Consider the following 21780-nt stretch of genomic DNA (forward strand, 5'->3'; position numbering starts at 1 on the left):
GATTACCAAGTTTTGTTATACCTGTCATTATTTTCTATATGCAATATATAATTTTGCTGTTACTATGCTGCAAAAAATAACCAACTCGACAACAACAAATTATCATGTGTGCGAAATAATCTGCGTAGGACATACGTGCAGTCTCTCGGGCAAAATCCAAGTCAATTAAATGTGTAAACAGTAACTAAAATATTTTATTTTATTACAGAAGAACTAGATTTAAGCTTAGTCGTCTCATTTGACTCTTTATGTGACAGTTATCTGAGAGTGACTGTCAAACTGAACAAGGAATGCGTTTCTGTTGCCAACATCATTAAGTCTAAACTGATCAAAAGACAAATCGTGAAAACGTTGAGTAGTGAAAAGACGTTCTAATGTCATTGATAAAAGCATGGAAAAGCGAGGCTCCCAGGTGAAAGTCCTGGGGAACTCCAGATGTTACTTGAATGTCACCAGCTTCAGGAGACATCATTATCTATCCTGTTTGAGGGAAGTCCGGCCGGAGAAAACAAGTTATTTTATGAAACAATGAATCTTTATAAACAAAGTGAAAAAAAAAGCAGTGCGCACCAAAAATTTAGAAGAAAACCAATAACCAAAACTTATCAAACAGTTGATAAGAGTGATAAGCCTCCGAGCGGTCGACCCCGGCTAGTTTCTTTTCGCAACTCAGGAAGAAGCAGAGGCGTATTAAAGAAATTTCAACACGTCAACGAACGAGATTATGGCAAAACTAGAAAACAATTGAAATACTAGAATAGAGAAAAAAATGTGGCCTGTGGTGGGGGAAACAGGAAATTATGCGAGAAAACAGGAATATAATGGAAGAAAACGCAAAATTAAAAAAAAAAAATTCTGCAAGTACATAGAAATGCTCGATACAGAGATCAGAAAGAAGAATATAGTAATACACAAAAAGAGATAAATGAAAATTGAAAAAAAAAAGCAAATTGGAGGACATTTTGGGTAAAATAGGAGTACAGACTACAATTATTATTATAAGACAAAGTTTATTTACCTCACACCACTCGCACAGAAGATTGATATCATCTTGTAAGGCTTTACAACTTTCAAGGTCACTTATAACTATTACAAGTTTTAAGTCGTCAGCGTACACAAGGGCTTTTGAAGAAAATTTTTTCACCAAATCATTAATAGAGATAAGAAATAAAAGCGGATCCAGGTTAGATCCTTGCGTTACTCCAGTTGTTGCCCTATACAAATAAGATTTAACACCATTAATCTCGACATATTGCAATCAATTTTCTAGCATAGATTTAAACAAGTTAACAAGACGATATAATTACTAAAATCAGATCTATTTGTTATCACAAACACTCATAGATCTGATTTTAGTAATTATAACACCATGATCAACTTGATCAAACGCTTTACGAAAGTCAGTGCATACCACATCTACCTGAAGCCGAAGTCGAACGTTTCTTGACAAAACCATGTTGTTCTTCAACCAGTGATGACGAGACGTGACACTTCAAGAATACTCCGAGAGAGTTTAGCAAATATAGGCACAATTCCTATTTGTCTGTAGTCAGTTATATTTGATTTACTGCCGAATTTGAAAACAGGAGATATTTTAATAATTTTCCACGTAACTGGAAAAACGCTGGACTTTATAATAAGATTAAAAATGAAACAAAGAACATCTTCAAAGCATGAGATACAATCCTTAATTAAGGTAAGTTATCCGAACCCATGGTAAAATTGGACTTCAATTTCCTGCAAGCATTTCTGATATCACAGTTGGTAATTGAAAATTGTTGAAGGAAGGTATCACCAAATCGGTTATCACAATCTTGGTTATTACAGGTAATTTTAGAAGAATTGCTGTTATAACAGGAAGGACCACGTTTCATTGAGGGCATACCTATTATTTGCACATTATTTATGCAGGTGTCACTGTTGTTCTGAGTACTTGATAGTAGAAACACAGTTTTAAAATGGTCTGCAAAACCGTTCAGTATTTCTTGAGCTGTAGAGAGTGAGTTGCCTTCTAAAACCATTCTACCCGGAATCCGTGTTGTTTTTTCTTGGTGTTTATGTAATTCCAGAAATCATTCGAATTTGTTGAGATTCTGGACTCAATGTTGTGAATAAAGTTCCTATACTTATGTCTTACGCACGTCTACACATCTTTCTGAGTTCTCTTAAGTTTGCCATAATACATATGCAGTTTTGTCCTCTTAGTTTTTCGCATTTAATTATATTATTTAATATACCATACAGGAAAAGTACATATGCACATTGCCTTCTCGAAAGGTTGACATAATACATTGTATGAAAAGTCTCTACATTCCACCTAAAAGCTACATACTTCAGTTTACGCCTCTCAACCCTTTCTAAGCTATTGCAATGAATCTGATATATGGGACTCCATATGACGGAAGCATATTCAAGACGGGATCTAAGGAATGCATAAAACAACAGTTTGTGACCAATAGTTCCTGAATTTCATACGAATTACGAATTTCAAAGCCCAAATAAATACATGCCGATGTTAAGACCTTCCTGACATACTCTACGAAATTCAGTTTCGCGTCAAAATGTGACCCCGAGATCTTTTATAAACTGTGGACGGTTTCTGTTTTCGTGGTGTAAGACATTATGAAGCATTTGTCACTATTCAAAGGTAGTTGATTATTTTTGCACCATAGAACTACACGATCTAAGTTTGATTGTAGCCGTTTGCAATCCTCAGTGCTGTTAATCTCAAAGAAAAGTTCTGAGTCATATACGCATATACAGATATTCGACATTAAGCTGGTTGGTGATATCATCAATATAAATATTAAAAAGCAACGGACCTAGAACAGATCCCAGACAATTGAGTAAATTTGTTAGACGAGAAACCCTTGTGATATACGTATAGTTTAATTAATGGGTTTGAAAAACCAAAACCTTGCAATTTATTAAGCAACATTGCGTGGTTGATTCGGTTAAATGCCTTGGAAAAATCCGCATAGGCATAATCTACCTGGTTACATCTATCAAGGCGATCAGCCAAATACTGAGTCGTTATAAACAAGTTAGTCACCTTTGACTTTCCGTTCACAAACCCATATGGTCGTGGTGTTAAACGATTAACAATATGTGGATATATCTGGTAAACACAATTTCAAAAACCTTGACAATGGGAAATGAGCAAGAAGAAAAAGAAAAGGTAACGATAGACAGAAGCGTATTCTATTATGGTGATATAAGGTCAGGAACTAGCAATAGAAGGAAAAGCAAATGAAAAGGAAAATTCGAAAACGACCTTAGTTATGGATATGGTAAAAGCTAGAAAAAAGATGAACAGGCTAAGTAACAGGAATAAAACTAAGGGACAAGAGAAGAAAACAACGAAAAGGGAATGAGCAGCATAAAAAGAAAAAATGAAAATCCTTGTTTTGGAATCTTTCCAGACATAACAATAAAGATGACGATTTTTGGGAGAGTGTGGGGAATTTTGTCGTAGGTTTAGCAGAAAAATGGATAGATGCAAAGGCTGGCAAAAGATGAAAGAGAAAATGCCAAAGGAATTTAATTGGATATGTCAGGGAGCACAAAGTGAGAAGAAGAAAAAAAGGGCTAAAGGGGGTAAGGAAGGGAAGAATTATATAAATATTGTCTATATATATAACTCGGTTTCAAAACGTTCTACGACGTCTTCCGACTTCTAACCGCCATTCTTCCCTATGTCTCCATAGGCCCTCTGCTAGATCTCATTCTTTTATTTCTTTATCAATTCCTTCCCGCCAACTTCTCCTAGGTCTTCCTCTTTTCCTTCTTCCGTGTGGTGTCCATGTCAAGATTTGTTTTGGAAGTCTATTTTCAGCCATTCTCTGTACATGGCCATACCAGATCAACTTCTCTACGACTTAGGAGCCCCTTCTACCCCACCTGTTGGTCCGCGGGAGGTATTTTATTTTCCTCCTACCCACCGGAAAACCGAGTCGGCCATTCCCCAATCCGCCACCCGGGGACGCGCTCTCTAGGGGTTACAGGTTCCCCCGAGAGTATAAATATTATCTACAAGGAAGAAAAAGAAGGATTAATGATATGGACGATCATCATCAAAGAAAACAAATGCCACATTGGAACAGTATATAATAAGAGCATTACAACAATAAAGGAAAAAATAAAAGACAAAATAGGTATAAATGGTGAGGACTATGTAATTGCAGGCGGAGATTTCAATCCAAGAACAGGAAGAAACAGACTATAAAAGTGAAAAGAAGAAAGGAAACCAACTGTTGGAATTGATTGAAGAGAGAAGATGGGAGATCTTGAATGGAAATAAAACTGGAGATAATGAAGCCGAATTAAACTATGTAAGACCGAGAGAACAATAAGTAATAGATGATTCAATAGTAAATGAAAAAGCATGGGATGAGATTTCGCTGTTCAAAGTGGGAGAAAAGACTTCGATCATGTGTCACTGGAAGTTGAAGTAAAAGAATATGACAGAAAATAGGAAAAAGAGGAGGAGAAACAGAATATGGGATGAGAGGGCTGAGAATGGGGAATATTAATACTTAAAAAGAGAAACAAGAAAGGCATTAAGTAACCTCTGAGATTTTGAAGAAGCGTGCCATGAATACCATAACATTTCAACTTATCTGCTTATATCTGGTCGTCACTTTGGTCGAAAACTTTGGAAAAATCTGGTTACATGGAGTGAACATTTGTACATTTTGGAAGATTTAGCTTGATAGATTTTATTAATTTGAAATCCAAATGTTTCGTGTGTTATAAGTGAATCTACGGCGATTTGTTGGCACGTAAATTTGTGGCAAGGATTTTTTTTTAATAAGAGTGTGCAGAATCGACCCCTGAGAAACCCCTAGTTATTATTTTACAATAGTGTAAGCGGAATTTTCAGTGCATAAAATCTCCGGCAGGTACCATAGTATGTACCTGGGCACTGAGAGCGTACTCAGGTGGGGCGCATTTGGCTCATGACACAGCAGGTTGGCGATTGATAATAAATGTTTGTTGACAATTTGCGTTAAAGCCGCTTTCTGGGCAGGAATCGTCTTACATTTTAGATAGTACTTTTCTCGTTAGTTCCACTGTTTCAATACTGCTACTCTTTGAGGTCTTCTGGATTAATAAGAAGTTATGAGGTCGAAAATCATTCCACGAATGTTAATACTATGCAATTTAGTCGACACAATGTCGTGCTTTATTAGACAGGCAATTTTCTAAACTATCGGACTGATTGTTGTCAAATTTGTTATCGGATATTCACTGGAAAAGTCATCAGGTCTTGATTTTTTGTAAACATTGTGAAGTATTCCTACGACCACCCTGAAATTTAATCGATGACAACTAACAACGAGGAAATTTCAACTATAGACAACAGTAATTAATAAAACACATGCGTTTTTCGTGATTTTCTTCGATCAAAAAAGGCAGAGACGACTTGAAGACTTGTTCAACTGAACACCAGTTATGTATGTCAGGAATGTCGTGTAGAGGTAAAACGCTAACTAAAACTTGTCTGCTCATCGCTACTAACACTGGGGGATGACGTCATCTCCAAATTCTACAATACTAAACGTTATTTAAATTTTATAAAATGACATACATACATAAATGTCGCAATTTAGATTTGTAACTGCAAAACCGAATTCTCCGGACTCTTGTAAATGTCTTAAAGTTATCGGAAGCATGCCAAATCGTTAATCGAAATTTACCCTTTTATATCGCCATCTAAAAATTTTGCCGAATTCAAATTTGATAAAATCCTACAGGTACGATTTATGAATACATGTCTAATTTTTGCCCAAGATACCCAGTGAGTTATCATACAGTAAATAAAATTTTGCAAAACCAAATTTTATAATTTTTCGAAAAAAACTGAATTTGTTCGACTGCATTTAAGGGGTTAGGAAGCGTATGTCTAAATGACTTTGGACCAATTTTTTTCGCATATTTTAGAGAATAGTCGTAAAACCGACATTGACCTATAATTTCTTATATCGTTTCCATTGCCTTCTTTCCGCACTTCCACACAGATGGTTTTTATATCTAGATATATGGCATATTTATTGTTTAATGTTGTAATATTTGTCCATTACTGGATTTTGTTAAAAATATCACAAGTAGTAACAATTTTCTTCATTTTCCTAATTCGTTTCAACTAATTTGCACCTCGCTTAGCAATCACAGCGTGAATGATACTTATATGTCATTCATAGTGGAATCTTGATTGTAATTCAGATTAAAACATCAATCGTAATCACTGCTAGAAAAAAATTAGATCTACGAACACATTCTAACGAATAGTTTGAAACTTATTCTAAAATGAAAAGTTCATGTTACAACACAAAGTCTTAGGGTTATCACCGTAATCAGCCATCATAACATAACATACATTAAAATCAGCACAAACTATCAACATTGTATGCTAAAACTCGGCAAAACATTTTTATTATCACGAATTTTAGTTGGAGCCTACAGTTAATTATAAATTTTAAACCACATTAAATAAAAACAATCCAAGTTATTATCAATGTCATTGTCCTTTCGCAATTAACAATAAAATTAATACTCGGAAAGAATAAATCAATGACAGAGTGATCGAACTTTATAAACCGGCTTATATTAGATTTCCTTGTACGACAACTCCCGTTTTCAAGATTATATATGCAAAATGCACGATTTTCTAATTTTAGCATGCTCGCATTCATGCGAAGGCCAGGTCTACTATGAGGAAAGCATTCCCTTGGTACACATGTAGGAAACTTTTAAAATCCTTAACAGATCGCCCGCGATCGGAATTACTGAATAATTAAGTCCAGTGAAGGCTATTTACTTATGTCGGGTGAGTAACATAATTTTGAGGTTATCCTTCGCATTGAATCAGTATCTCTTCTCTGAAAAGATATGTTTATCGCTGCTGCAGGGCCGGCGCTAGGACACATTTTTTTCCACGGACAAAACAGGTTTATAAATTGTGATTCCGTTATAGTTGAACGCAAATGGGTTTAATTAATTTTAGTCTAATCTCCATTCCACTTTGAGTTGGCAGCGTCGAAAACTCGCAAGCAATGCATTTTATATGGGAGAGTTCTTGACGGTGTTTTAGTTTTTAATATGCATCACTTTATTAAAAATATGCAGCTAAATATGTCTAATAAAACAAAACGATATTTTTAATTGTTTATTGTTAAAGTACATGTCTTTTAACGTTTATTTGCAATACATATTCAAATTATAACTAAATTAAATATATACGTAAGAAAATGCTGTTTACACAGTATTTGTATTTTAGCTAAGTGTTTTTTTTTTTATTAAATTGATTAATTATTATTAAATATTTTTGAAAATTTTCTATTAGAAATGATTCGTGTTTGTCATGCAACATACGTTTTAACATTGAGAACGATCTTACAACATCGACAAAGATAATCGGAGCAAATCTTAAATTATGTATTATAAGTATTTGGATCTTTATTCACATTTCCAAATTTGCGACATAACGTCCACATAGCATTCTTTGAACAACACGATACTCAACAATATGTTTTTAATTTCTCGTAGAGAAATAAGGATTTTGCAGTTAAGCTCCGCCTTCCTGGCTCACGGCGAATAAAAAAAATTATCACAATTGAGATAGGGCGGGTGGGCGTGTCTACATTTTGCTTTTTTGTCTTAATACATATGTGTAGACTTATTTCGACAACAATAAACTGAAAACATGTCTAAAATGGTAAATTTTTGTAGTAATCAACTTAAATCATCCACTTTTCTTCTACACCCCTTTAAATACGGCAAAACTTGAACATCAAAGTTAGTATCAACGGCAACTTAGCAACGGAATTTATAAATTACAATTTTCAGTTCTAAAAGCAACGTCCGCGGGAACAGCAACTGCAACAGAAACTTCAACGTCAACGGCAAGTTTATAAATCCCACTCTAGAGTCTAACAATACAATTTTATTTCTTATTAATAATATTAAAAAAGAAATAATAACCCTGTTTATGATTATACATTGAAAGAGAAAAAAATACTATCAAAAAAGTGTTCTAATGTTTAAGTGTATATGTGTGTTCTAGCTAATTTATTAGAGTATTATGGGTATCATAAGGTACAAGTTGATTCAGTATATACCGATTTTTCCAAAACGTTCGATAAGGTAAACCATAAGTTGCTTATATTCAAGTTGAAAAATCTCGGTTTTTGCAATAAAACTTTGGACCGGTTATCTTTATTTTTTTCTGATAGGTCAGCAAGTTCATATTGGTGATTATCGTTAAGTTTTGATTTATCATCTTGTTTTAGATATTCTAATTTCTTATTCTACGCTGGTGATCTGAATATCTTTAAAACAATTCAGTCTGTTAACGATGCATTGGAGTTACAACTTGATCTGGACACCTTATGATTGAACACACTTCCTAGAGGAAGTAAGTTATTGTCTTAAGCAACTAAGCAAAAGACACTCAGGGCTCCCGAGCTTCTTAAGCAACTAATCAATTAAGCAACTAAGCAAAAGACACTCGGTGTTCCCAAGATTCTTAAGCAAATAAACAAAAGACACTCAAGGCTTCCGAGATTCTTAAGCAACTAAGCAAAAGACAGTCAGGGCCCTCGAGATTCTTAAGTAACCAAGCACAAGACACTCAGGGCTTCCAAGAATCTTAAGCATCTAGGTAAAAGACACTCAGGGCTCCCGTGATTCTTAAGCAACTAAGCAAAAGACACTCAGGGCCCCCGAGATTCTTAAGCAACTAAACAAAAGACACTCAGGAGCCCCGAGATTCTTAAGCAAATAAGCAAAACACACTCAGGGCCCCTGAGATTCTTAAGCAAATAAGCAAAACACACTCAGGGCTCCCGAGACTCTTACGCAACTACGAAAAAGACACTCAGCCCCCCCGAGATTCTTACGCAACTAAGCAAAACACACTCAGGGCCCCCGACATTCTTAAGCAACGAAGCAAAACACACTTAGGGCCCACGAGATTCTTAAGTAACCAAGCACAAGAAAATCAGGGCTCCCAAGAATCTTAAGCACCTAGGTAAAAGACACCCAGGGCTCCCGAGATTCTTAAGCAACAAAGCAAAGACACTCAGGGCCCCTGAGATTCTTAAGCAAATAAGTTAAACACACTCAGGGGTCCCGAGATTCTTAAGCAACCAAGCACAAGACACTCAGGGCTCCCAAGAATTTTAAGCATGTAGGTAAAAGACACTCAGGGCTCCCGAGATTCTTACGCAACTAGGCAGAAGACAGTCAGGCCGCCCGAGATTCTTACGCAACTAAGCAAAACACACTCAGGGCCCCCGAGATTCTTAAGCAACTAAGCAAAACACACTCAGGGCCCACGAGATTCTTAAGCAACTAAGCAAAAGACACTCAGGGCCCCCCAGATTCTTAAGCAAATAAGCAAAACACACTCAGGGCTCCCGAGATTCTTAAGTAACCAAGCACAAGACACTCAGGGCTCCCAAGAATCCTAAGCATCTAGGTAAAAGACACTCAGCCCCCCGAGATTCTTAAGCAACTAAGCAAAACACACTCAGGGCCCCCGAGTTTCTTAGGCAACCAAGCACAAGACACTCAGGGCTCCCAAGAATTTTAAGCATGTAGGTAAAAGACACTAAGGGCTCCCGAGATTCTTACGCAACTAAGCAAAAGACACTTAGGCCCCCCGAAATTCTTAAGCAACTAAACAAAACACACTCAGGGCTCCCGAGATTCTTAAGCAACTAAGCAAAAGACACTCAGGGCTCCCGAGATTCTTAAGCAACTAAGCAAGACACACTCAGGGGCCGCGAGATTCTTAAGCAACCAAGCACAAGACACTGAGGGCTCCCAAGAATTTTAAGCATGTAGGGAAAAGACACTAAGGGCTCCCGAGATTCTTACGCAACTAAGCAAAAGACACTCAGGCCCCCCGAAATTCTTAAGCAACTAAACAAAACACACTCAGGGCTCCCGAGATTCTTAAGCAACTAAGCAAAAGACACTCAGGGCCCCTGAGATTCTTAAGCAATCAAGCACAAGACACTCAGGGGTCCCAAGAATCTGAAGCATCTAGGTAAAGACACTCAGGGCCCCCAAGATTCTTACGCAACTAAGCAAGAGACACTCAGCCCCCCGAGATTCTTAAGCAAATAAGCAAAACACACTCAGGGCTCCCGAGATTCTTACGCAACTAAGCAAAAGACACTCAATCCCCCGGAGATTCTTAAGCAACTAAGCAAAACACACTCAGGGCCCCCGAGATTCTTAAGCAACTAAACAAAAGACACTCAGGACCCCCGAGATTCTTAAGCAAATAGCTAAAACACACTCAGGGCCCCTGAGATTCTTAAGCAAATAAGCAAAAGACACTCAGGACCCCTGAGATTCTTAAGCAAATAAGTAAAACATACTCAGAGGTCCCGAGATTCTTAAGCAACCAAACACAAGACACTCAGGGCTCCCAAGAATTTTAAGCATGTAGGTAAAAGACACTTAAGGCTCCCAAGAATCTTAAGAATCTAGGTAAAAACACTCAGGGCTCCGAGATTCTTAAGCAACTAAGCAAAAGACACTCGACGATTAAGCACGTATAGAATTCGCAAACGTCTCCCCATATGTCCATTAATCAGGTTTACCTAAATACGATGGTATCATATGGCTAAAAAAGAAGGTTTAAAAAAAATAAAATCGAGGTGGATTCATAAACTACAAGCTCAGAGGTATAATATTTTGTAAAATTTGAATCGTGTTGACGAGGCAAAGTTTAAAATGACGTCATTAAAATGTTGGTGGAGATGATAGGACAAAATTTTTCTTATCGATTTTTTATTCACACGATATTCCTTACAATCCTTTCATCGATATAAACTATAATATATAATGTATAATATAATAAATATAGTATAAGACAAGAGTTTTGTAGAAACGATTTTTTCCTATCGAATCCTTTGAGCTGGCCTGGAGAGGTGGCGAAGGTGTGGATTGTGTAACGTATTATTTTAAAGATGAGAAGATAATTCGTGGATTGAGTATAATCCCAGTTTTGCTAAAACCGCACAAGGTGGGACGAAGAAATGTACGGATAGTAAGTGGTTGGTACAGAACAAAGATGATGAAACTGTTTGTCCCGTCAACTTTTTTAATAAGTCATGGACAAAAAAGAAACAAAATTATAATAACAGATCGTCTATTCCTAACCCCAAATCCGTTCCGGAGAAACCATAACTCTAAAGGCTGGCACAAAAACGTGCCACGTAGTATAAATATAATTTCAAAATGGATCCAAAATTTGACAAGGCTCATTGGACGTGATATCAAAATGAAAAAAATTACGGATCGCTGGGCAAGTGCGGTAAGTCAATTATCTAAAGCTAGAGGTTATGACCAGGAACTTTTTAATTACAGGACTCAGGACATTCAAACTCTTCTTTAATTGACCCTTATCTCCAACCTGATTCTACACATCACGAAAATTTAATATCAAATTTAAAATACGAGGCGTCCTCAAGTTCAACAGTAACTTAAAATGACATTTTAACAATTCCTTTGAATTCCTGTTACAAGTCCGAAAATAATAATTTCTGGTAATCGGGTCTTCAATGATAGTTCTTTTTAATTGTTAAGAACGTTGTTTTTGTGTTTGAGTAACAACATTATTTTGAATCTTGTGTTTTTCACATCATTCTGTTGTCATGGAATTATCTCACTGAATTATGCTCGGGCTATTTATTTCTAACCAGATAGATTATCATTATTTTACAAACTCAATCAATAATAATACTTGATTTTGTTCAAAATTTTCAACGACCGCAACAACCAATAAATTTTTGACAACAAAGGGATTCTGCATTCTTCAATAAACCTAAATACAAAATTGAAAAAAATCGGCCTAAAAATAAAGGAAATACAAGTACTGAAATTTTTAGGTGAAACACCCGGTATACACATCCAATGAAGTGCAAGTTGTTAAAAACGTTCTGACAGAGATTGTAAGGCAGTATCTAATATGAAAAAATATCTTCTACAGAGCTCCTGCCACATCTGTTTTCCTTCACTTCTCACTCTTTCTACTTCCTTTTAGACGTATCCAGTATCTGAGAGTGTGTTCTTTCTTCTCCTCGCTCTTCGTATTTTACAACTTTTCTTCCCACTTTTAAGCAAAGCTTTGACATATTGGACATTTCTTGCATACCTACTGTAATTTAATTTTATTCACTTAAAAATTAATTAATCTTGTACCAATTTTCCTTGTAACTTCACAGTTATTTTAATAAAAACCTTATTAAAAAGTGTCCACCATTTCCGGTTTTATATTTATCATTTATCAATGTCGTTTAATCATGGACATGCTAAATCCTTTCCAAGGATAATTAACTTATACATTTACAACGTTGCAAACTTTGCACTCTCTCCAGTTTTAGAAACCAGAGCATAACTGAACTAAATCGACGAACTTAACACCCATTACTTGAATCTCGAAGCCATCACTTAAATTTTCCGGCGTTTTAGCGCATCTAACATCTAGTGCAGCCATTATTTTCAAATAAAACAAACGCAACCGGTACGTGTCCTGATTAGATCACAATCAACCCCATAACGTCACCACTAAGGGCTAAAAATACCAATTATAAATTTTTAATTTGTAATCGTCATCGTTCGACGCAAATAATACTCATAATCCACAACGAATTGTGTCAATCGATACTAACGTGGGCTGCTACAAATTCGAGATAAAATATTCATAGATATGCCTACCCACTTAGGAAGTTTGATGGCCATGTCATTTGATCATGCATATTTTAAAAATGTTTTCTTTCACGGTAATTGAGGGACTTTTAATTATAAACAACCACAAAAAGATGGATTTTATGATTCATCTTTAGCAACAAATTACAGGTTTATAGAGCGTACATGCGACATTTCGCGCTCTGGTAATCGCATACTCGCTGAAGAATTTTCTGTCGCAAAATGTGCACTAGTGTAACCTTGACCAAGACACGAGCTAAACATGTTATTGGTGTTGGCTCTGGTACTACCTATAGTGTGTTCAAGTGATATCGTTCAGTTCGACTGGAATACGATGCCAAATTTTAACGAAGAGGAACAGTACAACGACCGAATTGACAACGCCAAGGACCTGATCAGCTTGGATTTGAAAAACGACAACTTAGAATCGGAATACGGAGTCTTCGTCGACGAAAGACCGACGTTCCAAACACAGAAGAACCGAACGAGAAAACGCAACAAAATTCAAAAGCAGACGCATATTCAAAAAGTTTCGAATGCACCGGAACACTCCGTTAATGGTAGTACCAAGCAACGAATTAACCTGCTGCTTAAAAATTATTTGTCGAAACTATACGCACAGAAATTTCACAAAAAAGCCAACCACGAAAGTAAAATCTTCACTGACTCCTTTTGGCAATTCAACAACAAAACCAAGAAATTTAAAAACAAGTTCTTGAGTTTGTTTCATATTGTTCAGTTCGCCAATTCGCAGTGTCAGTCCACTAGTACTGCAGGGGACTATTTAGGTACTTGTTACACCGAAAGTGAGTGTGCTACCATGAACGGTACCAGTGTTGGGGCTTGTGCGGAAGGTTACGGCGTCTGCTGTGTGTGTAAGTACTACAAAACTGTCATTCTTAAAAATAATATAACTTTAGTTAGGTACTCTTGTGGTGCAAGCTCCAGTCAAAATTGCACGTACTTCGAAAGTCCAGGTTACCCAGATTACGACCCTCCTGGGTCCATGGTACTACCTCCAACTACTGCACCTCCTCCTACAACAGCTCTGCCAACACCGGATCCTCGATTAAAGTACTTCTATAAATTACGACGATTTAGCAGACAAGCGGATACAAGTTTGGCTTGTGCTATCAATATTTACAAACAGTCGGATAATATTCAGCAGATGAGGATTGATTTTATTGATTTGGAACTGAAAGGACCGACGGATGGTACTTGTGTGACTGAACGCTTGGTAATCAGTGGGCAAAATGTGAACGACCAAGTACCAGTAATTTGTGGATATAATACCGGACAACATGGTACTAGAAGCTAGTTTTTTCGTAGTAGGTGTTTATTTCTGTTTTGTAGTGTACGTCGATGTTTCGTCTCTCACAGGACCTTTGCAGTTGTCGGTCTTATCAACTGTCGCTGACCGAAAGCGGTTTAAGATCAGAGTGTGTCAGATTGCCAATTCTTGTAGTAATTCTAACAACTGTTTGCAGTACTATACGGGAGCTACTGGGATGATATCTTCGTTTAATTATGACCAGGCCGCTTTGATTAATAGGAGCGAACCAGGGTATTTTGTAAGTTGACAGTGATATGAAATTTTATGACATATTTTAAACTTTCAACGAAAACAATCACAAAGTCGTTCTTAAATGACCCAGTTTAGTATAAAAGTCCAGCTCTCCTTGACATGTTTATGCTCGTCTCTGTCTGTTTTTCTTAATCTTAGTCACAATTTAAATACGAAATATAAAGTAATCGGAATTTGATTTTAGAATAATCTAAATTATGCAATCTGCATACGAAAAGAAGCCGGTTATTGCTCCATAACCTACACCAACAGTCCTGCCGGCTTAGAGTATCCATTCCAGTTGAGCAACGTGGATGAGAGTAAGACGACCTTGTTGACGTTGTACTTGACCTTAATTTGTGTTTATTATTATTATTGTTTTTCAGATGACGAAAGCACTGTGCCTCCAGGTCAGGCAGGAGCTGAAATATTCAGTTGTCCAGACGACTATATTGTTATTGGTGGAATTAGACTGTGTGGAGACAAACTCAATGATGGGTCATTGATAGAAGACTTCACGATGAATGCGCCTGTGACAGGTATTTCTTAATCGACGTCTCAATTATGCATTGACAATTTTATTACAGATACTAGTGGAGGACCTATCGTAATTCCCGTTAGAACTGATGATTCAGTGACTGGTCGTGGGTTTAAGTTGTTTTATACACAAAATAGGTGCCCCAATACGTAGTGTTATTTATTTATCGTATTTATTCTTGTCTGTGTTAAGGAATTAAATAAAAATGCAAGCTAAGATTATTTAATTAAAAAAAATAATCATAATTTAGTCATTACTAAGTTAAATGCAGACAGATAAGTGACATTTGACCTGACATCATTTTCTATGCTTATATGTACCAATTTTTCTCGGCTTGTTGTTATTTCATTTTTTGATTATTTGTGTTGTATTCTATTGGATTCTGTGTGGAAAAGTTTCGAGAAAAATTTCCTGACTTTGCCGCAACTTCGAGAAATTTTAAATATTTCAAAAATAATTTTTTACGACGAAAACAACTTATTTAATTCCACTGAAATTACATCTGTGGCACTTTAAATTCTTAGAATACCGAGAAACGTTATTCAGCCCCACTATTTACCGAGTTTATCTGTTTGTATAAATAATTCGTAAACATAGTAATCTACCATCAGCTTCCGAAAAACTCGCACTATTAAAACATGTTGATTCTGAGTCATACCGATACCTCGAGATGATGTCGTAAATAAATATTGTAATACACTTTGGTACCAAAATTACTTACTTGTGGAACAATGATACAATTGCTTTAATACACAGCAATTTCTTCAAGAAGTTTAAAACTCGCGGTTCAACGAAAAAAAAATTATCAAATACTAATGCATTATAGACGACCAGTGTAACAAGAGTGTATTTAGAATAGTAGCATTTCGAACAATAATAATCTCTATGTACAGTGGGAAATGGACTTTGAAACAATATTTCACAGTAAAGAGCATAAGATAATAAATTAAACAAAAGGAAGTCCAACATTCAATTTAATCAAAAAATTTGGACACGTAAATCACATTAAAATATATTTACATTTTGAAAATGTAATTATATTTAATTGAACAAAAATCACAAAAATTGGGCAGTGAACGAATTAAATTACAGTTTTCGTTTTCACGTAAAAAATCATCTTAGTTTTAAAAAGTTGGTGATTTTAGGAAAGCGTTTTAATTATATTATACAAGGTTACGATAAAGTAATGTACCAAATTCATCAAAAGCGTAGCATTTGTTTTTGAAAAGAATGCAAAAACATGTGAAGTTTTTATTTTATTTTCCATGTTTTGACATATGTATGTCTAAAAAATTTTACGCCAAATCTGTAAAAACTATGACACTATCGTATCCATTAGTTTTTTAAATAATAGGAATTTAAGCAAGTAAGATTTCGATTGCATTATTTGTTAAAAGTTTATTTTTCTGCATATGAAAATGTAGTTTGAGTAGGGGTTGCATAAGAAAAAAATTGACAAAATTAATAACAAACAAAATAAACTTGATTTTAATGACGAATATTAAATATACAGAACTATACGTAGGAGTCAAAATTTATGCTATAGAACTTGTTCAAACTGTGCCCCATTCACTATCTGGCACAAACCGAGACGATAGTAGACCTGATTGACGGAATTTTCAACGCTCTGGTGACTTATACGAGTCATTTCATGACGAAGTCGTGCTTTCAAGTCGTTTAAATTATCGCGACACGACATTTTAAATGTCCCCATAACAAAAATCAAGGGGTGTCATATCCGGGACACTTTCCATCAAATTGATTATCCAAAAAAAACCCTTACAGACGGACACACAGGGGGACAGACAGACGGACAGACAGACAGACAGACAAAAACGGGAGACCTATTTCTGCGTTCTGTAGGGGTTATGAAAGGTCGAGAAAACGTAAAAGTAGAGAGTCGGTCGACGGATTCTATTACAATATTTCCTTCGCTTATGCTCGGCAAGTAAAAATTTAGCCCTGCATCTCAAAAATAAACGAAGTACTTATAAACTTTGAAGAAATTGCAGAAAACAAAACTTGAGTATTCCTAGGGGCGGCCCAAATTTCAAAGATATTCAACAAACCGTTCTTACGATATTCAACTGCTTCCATACTTTTTAGCAACTCTGTAGTAGTCGATTGACATTTTAAAGGGGCTCAAATATAAATTTCTAATAATTAATTTAATAATTTTGAAACCATATTTGTAATGTATTAATTAAGGCGTAGATTAAGTGTACAGTAGGTTAAGTAGGAAGTAGGTCAATAGTAAGATGTTATGGAATGCGACTGCGCATAGCGTAGGTACTGATGTTTCTTGCAAGGACTCGTTCTCTTTGAGACAGACAGTCGAATAGGTAAGACATAAACTTGTAAGCAGTTTAATAAACACAAATCAACACGTGCTCGTTTTGTTAATACCTATCACTGGCGACGAGGATTAAAAAGAAGAACAACGAAGATGATTGGTTCGATACAAAATTTCAATCCGCGTGTGGACAGCTGGATTTTATACCAAGCACAGCTCGAGCAATACTTCGAAATAAATGACATCAAGGACACGGAAGCATCTAAGAAGCGAGTAGCGGCGTTGATCAGTTTAATTGGCCAAGATACTTACAAGATACTCAGAGACCTGTGCACACCAAAAGCCCCTAAAGACAAGACGTACGAAGAGCTCTGCAACCACTTGAAGAAGCATTTTTCTCCGACCACGTGCGTTTTCAGAGAGAGGTTAGAATTCTACGACGCGAAGCAGTTGGAAGAAGAGACCGTGAACGATTGGCACGTGCGAATACACAATCTCTCAACGAATTGCGACTTCGGTGCGGACCTGGGGAACGTCCTCAAAGACAAATTCGTGTGCGGTATGCGAAAGGGCCCAATTCGAGACCGACTGTGCGAGGAAAAGCCGAGCAAATCACTAGAAAATCTCTTGGAAATCGCACTAGCGAGAGAAACCACCATCAAGGCTGACAAGGAGATTAATCTGGTCCGAAAAGAAAGGTGGAATCCAGAATTTTCGGGCAACGCAAACAACACGTCAGGAGTACTCGAAGGACGCAGAAATGGGAACAATCCAAGGAGGTGGTCTTGTAAGGCATGTGGAGCCGCACATACAGGGAACCAGAGGTGCAAATACGCAACGTACAAATGCAACTCTTGCCATAAAGTGGGTCATTTAGCCAAGGTCTGTAGGTCAAGAGCTACACAAAACGCCATAGAAGCGGAAGAAGATTTTGAAGAGGCACAAATTTTTAATTTAGACTTTCAAGTGGAGGAACCAATGAAGCTGCAGGTCAGTGTAAACAATGTGAGGTTGCCAATACAGATCGACTGTGGAGCAACCTTATCCGTCATAACAGAGGAGTGTTATAACCAGTATTTTAAGACTGCATGCCCATTGTTTAAAAGCAGACTTAAATTAAAATCATACTCGGGAGATACTGTTGCCAATAAGGGCTACATAAAGGCTACGTTAAGGTACAAAAATGTGGTACAGAATGATTTTATATTTCATGTGGTAGATAAGACAGGGGACAACAATTTGTTAGGCCGGGACTTTTTAAGCAAATTCAAATTTACATTAAGAAATAACGATTGTGAAATTAATAGCTTAGACACCGATACAAAAATTTTTGCCGATGAATTTAATAATCTATTTTCAGAGCAATTGGGATGTTACAAGCACAGGACGTTTATACTAGAACTAAAATCCGACAGCACCCAACCCATTTATCATAAACCTAGAGCCCTACCCTTATCCTATAAATCAAAAGTGGAAGCAGAACTACAGCAGTTGGAAGAGAAAGGTGTAATTTCTCCCATTGAGCACGGAGATTGGGGGACACCAATTGTTCCGGTATTAAAGGCAAATGGTAGCATCCGAATTTATGGCGATTACAAAGTGACGGTGAACAGGCATCTCAGGGAGGTGAAATACCTCTTGCCTAGAATAGAGGAAATATTTATGCAGTTGAATGGGGGTGAATCGTTCACCAAGATTGACTTAAGCGACGCATACAATCAGTTAGTCGTGGACCAGGAATCAGCCAAATTACTGGCATGGAGCACGCACAAGGGTCTATACAAGGTAAATAGGCTCCCCTTCGGGATCGTACCAGCAAGCGCAATATTTCAGCGCACATTAGAACAAACGTTAAGCGGACTCGGAGGGGTGACCAACTTTTTAGATGACATACTAGTCACTGGAAAGACCAGGCAAGAGCACAAAAACAACCTGAGGCAAGTGTTCCTAAGGCTGAAAGAGGCAGGCTTTGTGTTGAAATTATCAAAGTGCGAATTTTTCAAAAATGAAATAAAATACTTAGGATATGTAATCTCAAGAGAGGGTTTAAAAACCAATAAGGACAAGATCAGAGCCATGCTTGAAGCACCCAGGCCAAAAGATGTGCGGCAGGTAAAGAGTTTTGTTGGCTTAGTAAATTACTACAGCAGGTTTGTACCAGAATTTGCGGGAATAATGAGGCCTCTTTACGAGCTGTTAAAAAGCGACAGGAAATTTGCTTGGGATCAGGGTTGCGAAAAAGCATTCAACCTCATCAAACAAGAAATAGCGTCAGATAGGGTACTAGAGCACTTCGACCCTTCACGACCGATAATTCTATCAACGGACGCCTCACATTATGGAATTGCAGCCACCTTATCACACAAGACGACGAATGGGGACTTAAAACCAATAGCCTTCATTTCCAGGACGCTAAGCAAGGCAGAAGGCAATTATTCGGTTCTTGATAAAGAGGCTTTGGCGATTTACTGGGCGATATCAAAACTCAGGACATATCTTCTAGGGCATAGCTTTGAAATACACACGGATCACAAGCCACTAATCTACCTCTTCGGAGAGCAAAAAGGAATACCACAAATGGCATCAGCTAGATTCCAACGGTGGGCACTCTATCTGTCCGGATTCCAATATAAAATCAAATACGTCAAAGGCCAGGAGAACAGTGTAGCTGACATGTTGTCAAGACATCCACTGTACTCAGAAACACCAGGTGAGTCTGAGGAGGTTACGGAGACAACACACCTCAACCTAGTAATTGCAGAGGGAATGCTGAGTAAGATCGTAAAGTTCGTAACTGAGGGGTGGCCAGAGCAAAAAACAGACGATTTCCTAAAACCGTTCGTCCAGAGGAAAGACGAGATAACCTGCGAACAAGGATGTCTGATGTGGGGCTACAGAGTAATTGTGCCCAGAAAGCTGCAGCACCACCTGTTAGAGGAACTACACAGCAGTCACCTGGGTATTGTCAAAATGAAATCAATAGCCAGAGCCTATTTTTGGTGGCCGAATTTGGACAAGGACATTGAGAACATAGCTCGTAGCTGCATTCCATGCAATAAAGTCGCAAGGGAACCTCAGAAAGCGATCCCAATTCCGTGGAATAGACCAACGCGTCCGTGGCAAAGAGTGCACATCGATTTCCTTGGACCGATTAATAACAGCCACTACCTCATTATGTTGGATGCTTATAGTAAATGGCCTGAAATTTTTAAAATGAACTCAATCACGTCCGCTGCAACAATTAGCAAAATCAGGGAAACATGTGCAAGATGGGGAATTCCAGAGACTTTGGTGTCAGACAACGGCACACAGCTCACATCAGAGGAATTTTCAATTTTCTTAAAAAGAAATGGAATAAGGCACGTTACCGGACCGCCGTACAAACCAGAGACAAATGGAGCAGCAGAAAATGCAGTAAAGAGTTTTAAGAAAGGCTTCAAGGCAGCGCTTTTAGACCAAAGAAACCGACACGTTTCGACAGACACTCTTGTCAGCAGGTATTTATTCTGGTATAGAAATTCCACGCACTGTCAAACGAATGAAACGCCAGCGAAATTGATGCTGGGTAGACATCTTCACACGACGCTCAACTTAATGAGACCTGACACAAATCGAGACACAGAAAGGCAATTTAACCATAAAGGTCGAGATTCTCCAACATTTGAGAAGGGAAGTATAGTTTGGATTCGGGATTATCGGAAGCCTAATACCAAAACTTGGCAGGAAGCAAAGGTCATCGACATACTGGGACCACGAAACTACACGTGCGAGTTACCAGATGGACAAAAATGGAGGAGACACGTTGACCAAATGAGAAAAAGAATTGAAGCACCAAGCACTGAGGACAGCAAGTCAGAGGCAGTACAACCAGCGAATACAAACCAAGAAGTACCACAAAGGAAGATGCCTGGGGAACCAACAATGCCGTCAGCCACACGGCCACCACCAGAACAAACACCATCTCTCGAACCGCAACCCAATCCTATTCCAGTCATTCCGGTACGCGATAGACCAAAGCGTTCTTGTAACATCCCAGCACGTTACAGAGATTAGGAATTAATATTAGGCGCATTCGGGTTTTTTTTTAAATGTACTAATCTTAAATGGGGGGATATGTAATGTATTAATTAAGGCGTAGATTAAGTGTACAGTAGGTTAAGTAGGAAGTAGGTCAATAGTAAGATGTTATGGAATGCGACTGCGCATAGCGTAGGTACTGATGTTTTTGCAAGGACTCGTTCTCTTTGAGACAGACAGTCGAATAGGTAAGACATAAACTTGTAAGCAGTTTAATAAACACAAATCAACACGTGCTTGTTTTGTTAATACATATTAATATTTCACACTAAAGGGCTGTAATATAACATAATAAATTACTCAATAGGATGTCTAACATTTAAATTAAGTCACAATTTTTTTTTCTTAAAAATGTACTTACAATTGCGTTATATTTAGTTGAATAGAAATTACAAATTTCATTGGCAAACATTATCTTAGTTTTAAAAAAGTTGATTATTTTAGAAAATCAGAGACAAAAACATCGTGCTTTCATTTATATTATATAAAATGTTGAATGCGGATGATTTTAAAGTAGGTATTTTTGAAGACTTAATATAAAATATACTGACTGACAAAATTAAAAGAACCCCAAGAAGGAAT

At 37.1% G+C, this 21780-nt stretch overlaps 3 protein-coding genes across 3 annotated transcripts; all 3 read left to right on the plus strand.

Annotated features, from left to right (window-relative positions):
• Positions 1–12970: 12970 nt before the first annotated feature.
• Positions 12971–15039, plus strand: LOC135138242 (uncharacterized). Its single transcript, XM_064068167.1, has 6 exons — positions 12971–13601; positions 13647–14030; positions 14080–14297; positions 14496–14610; positions 14677–14829; positions 14878–15039. The coding sequence occupies exons 1-6, from the start codon at positions 12989–12991 to the stop codon at positions 14979–14981; spliced, it is 1587 nt and encodes a 528-aa protein (XP_063924237.1). The 5' UTR covers positions 12971–12988; the 3' UTR covers positions 14982–15039.
• A 2235-nt stretch (positions 15040–17274) lies between these two features.
• Positions 17275–18651, plus strand: LOC135138608 (uncharacterized). Its single transcript, XM_064068587.1, has 2 exons — positions 17275–18111; positions 18482–18651. Exons 1-2 carry the CDS (start codon positions 17275–17277, stop codon positions 18518–18520), a joined length of 876 nt encoding a protein of 291 aa, XP_063924657.1. The 3' UTR covers positions 18521–18651.
• Positions 18652–18783: 132 nt separating this feature from the next.
• On the plus strand, positions 18784–21174 carry LOC135138609 (uncharacterized protein K02A2.6-like). The gene has a single exon (XM_064068588.1). The coding sequence runs from the start codon at positions 18784–18786 to the stop codon at positions 21172–21174; it is 2391 nt and encodes a 796-aa protein (XP_063924658.1).
• The last annotated feature ends 606 nt before the right edge of the window (positions 21175–21780 follow it).

This window comes from Zophobas morio, unplaced genomic scaffold (genome assembly GCF_036711695.1).
Source record: "Zophobas morio isolate AGI-343-1 ecotype UQ-CSIRO unplaced genomic scaffold, CSIRO_AGI_Zmor_V1 ptg000030l, whole genome shotgun sequence".
Taxonomy (NCBI): domain Eukaryota; kingdom Metazoa; phylum Arthropoda; class Insecta; order Coleoptera; family Tenebrionidae; genus Zophobas; species Zophobas morio.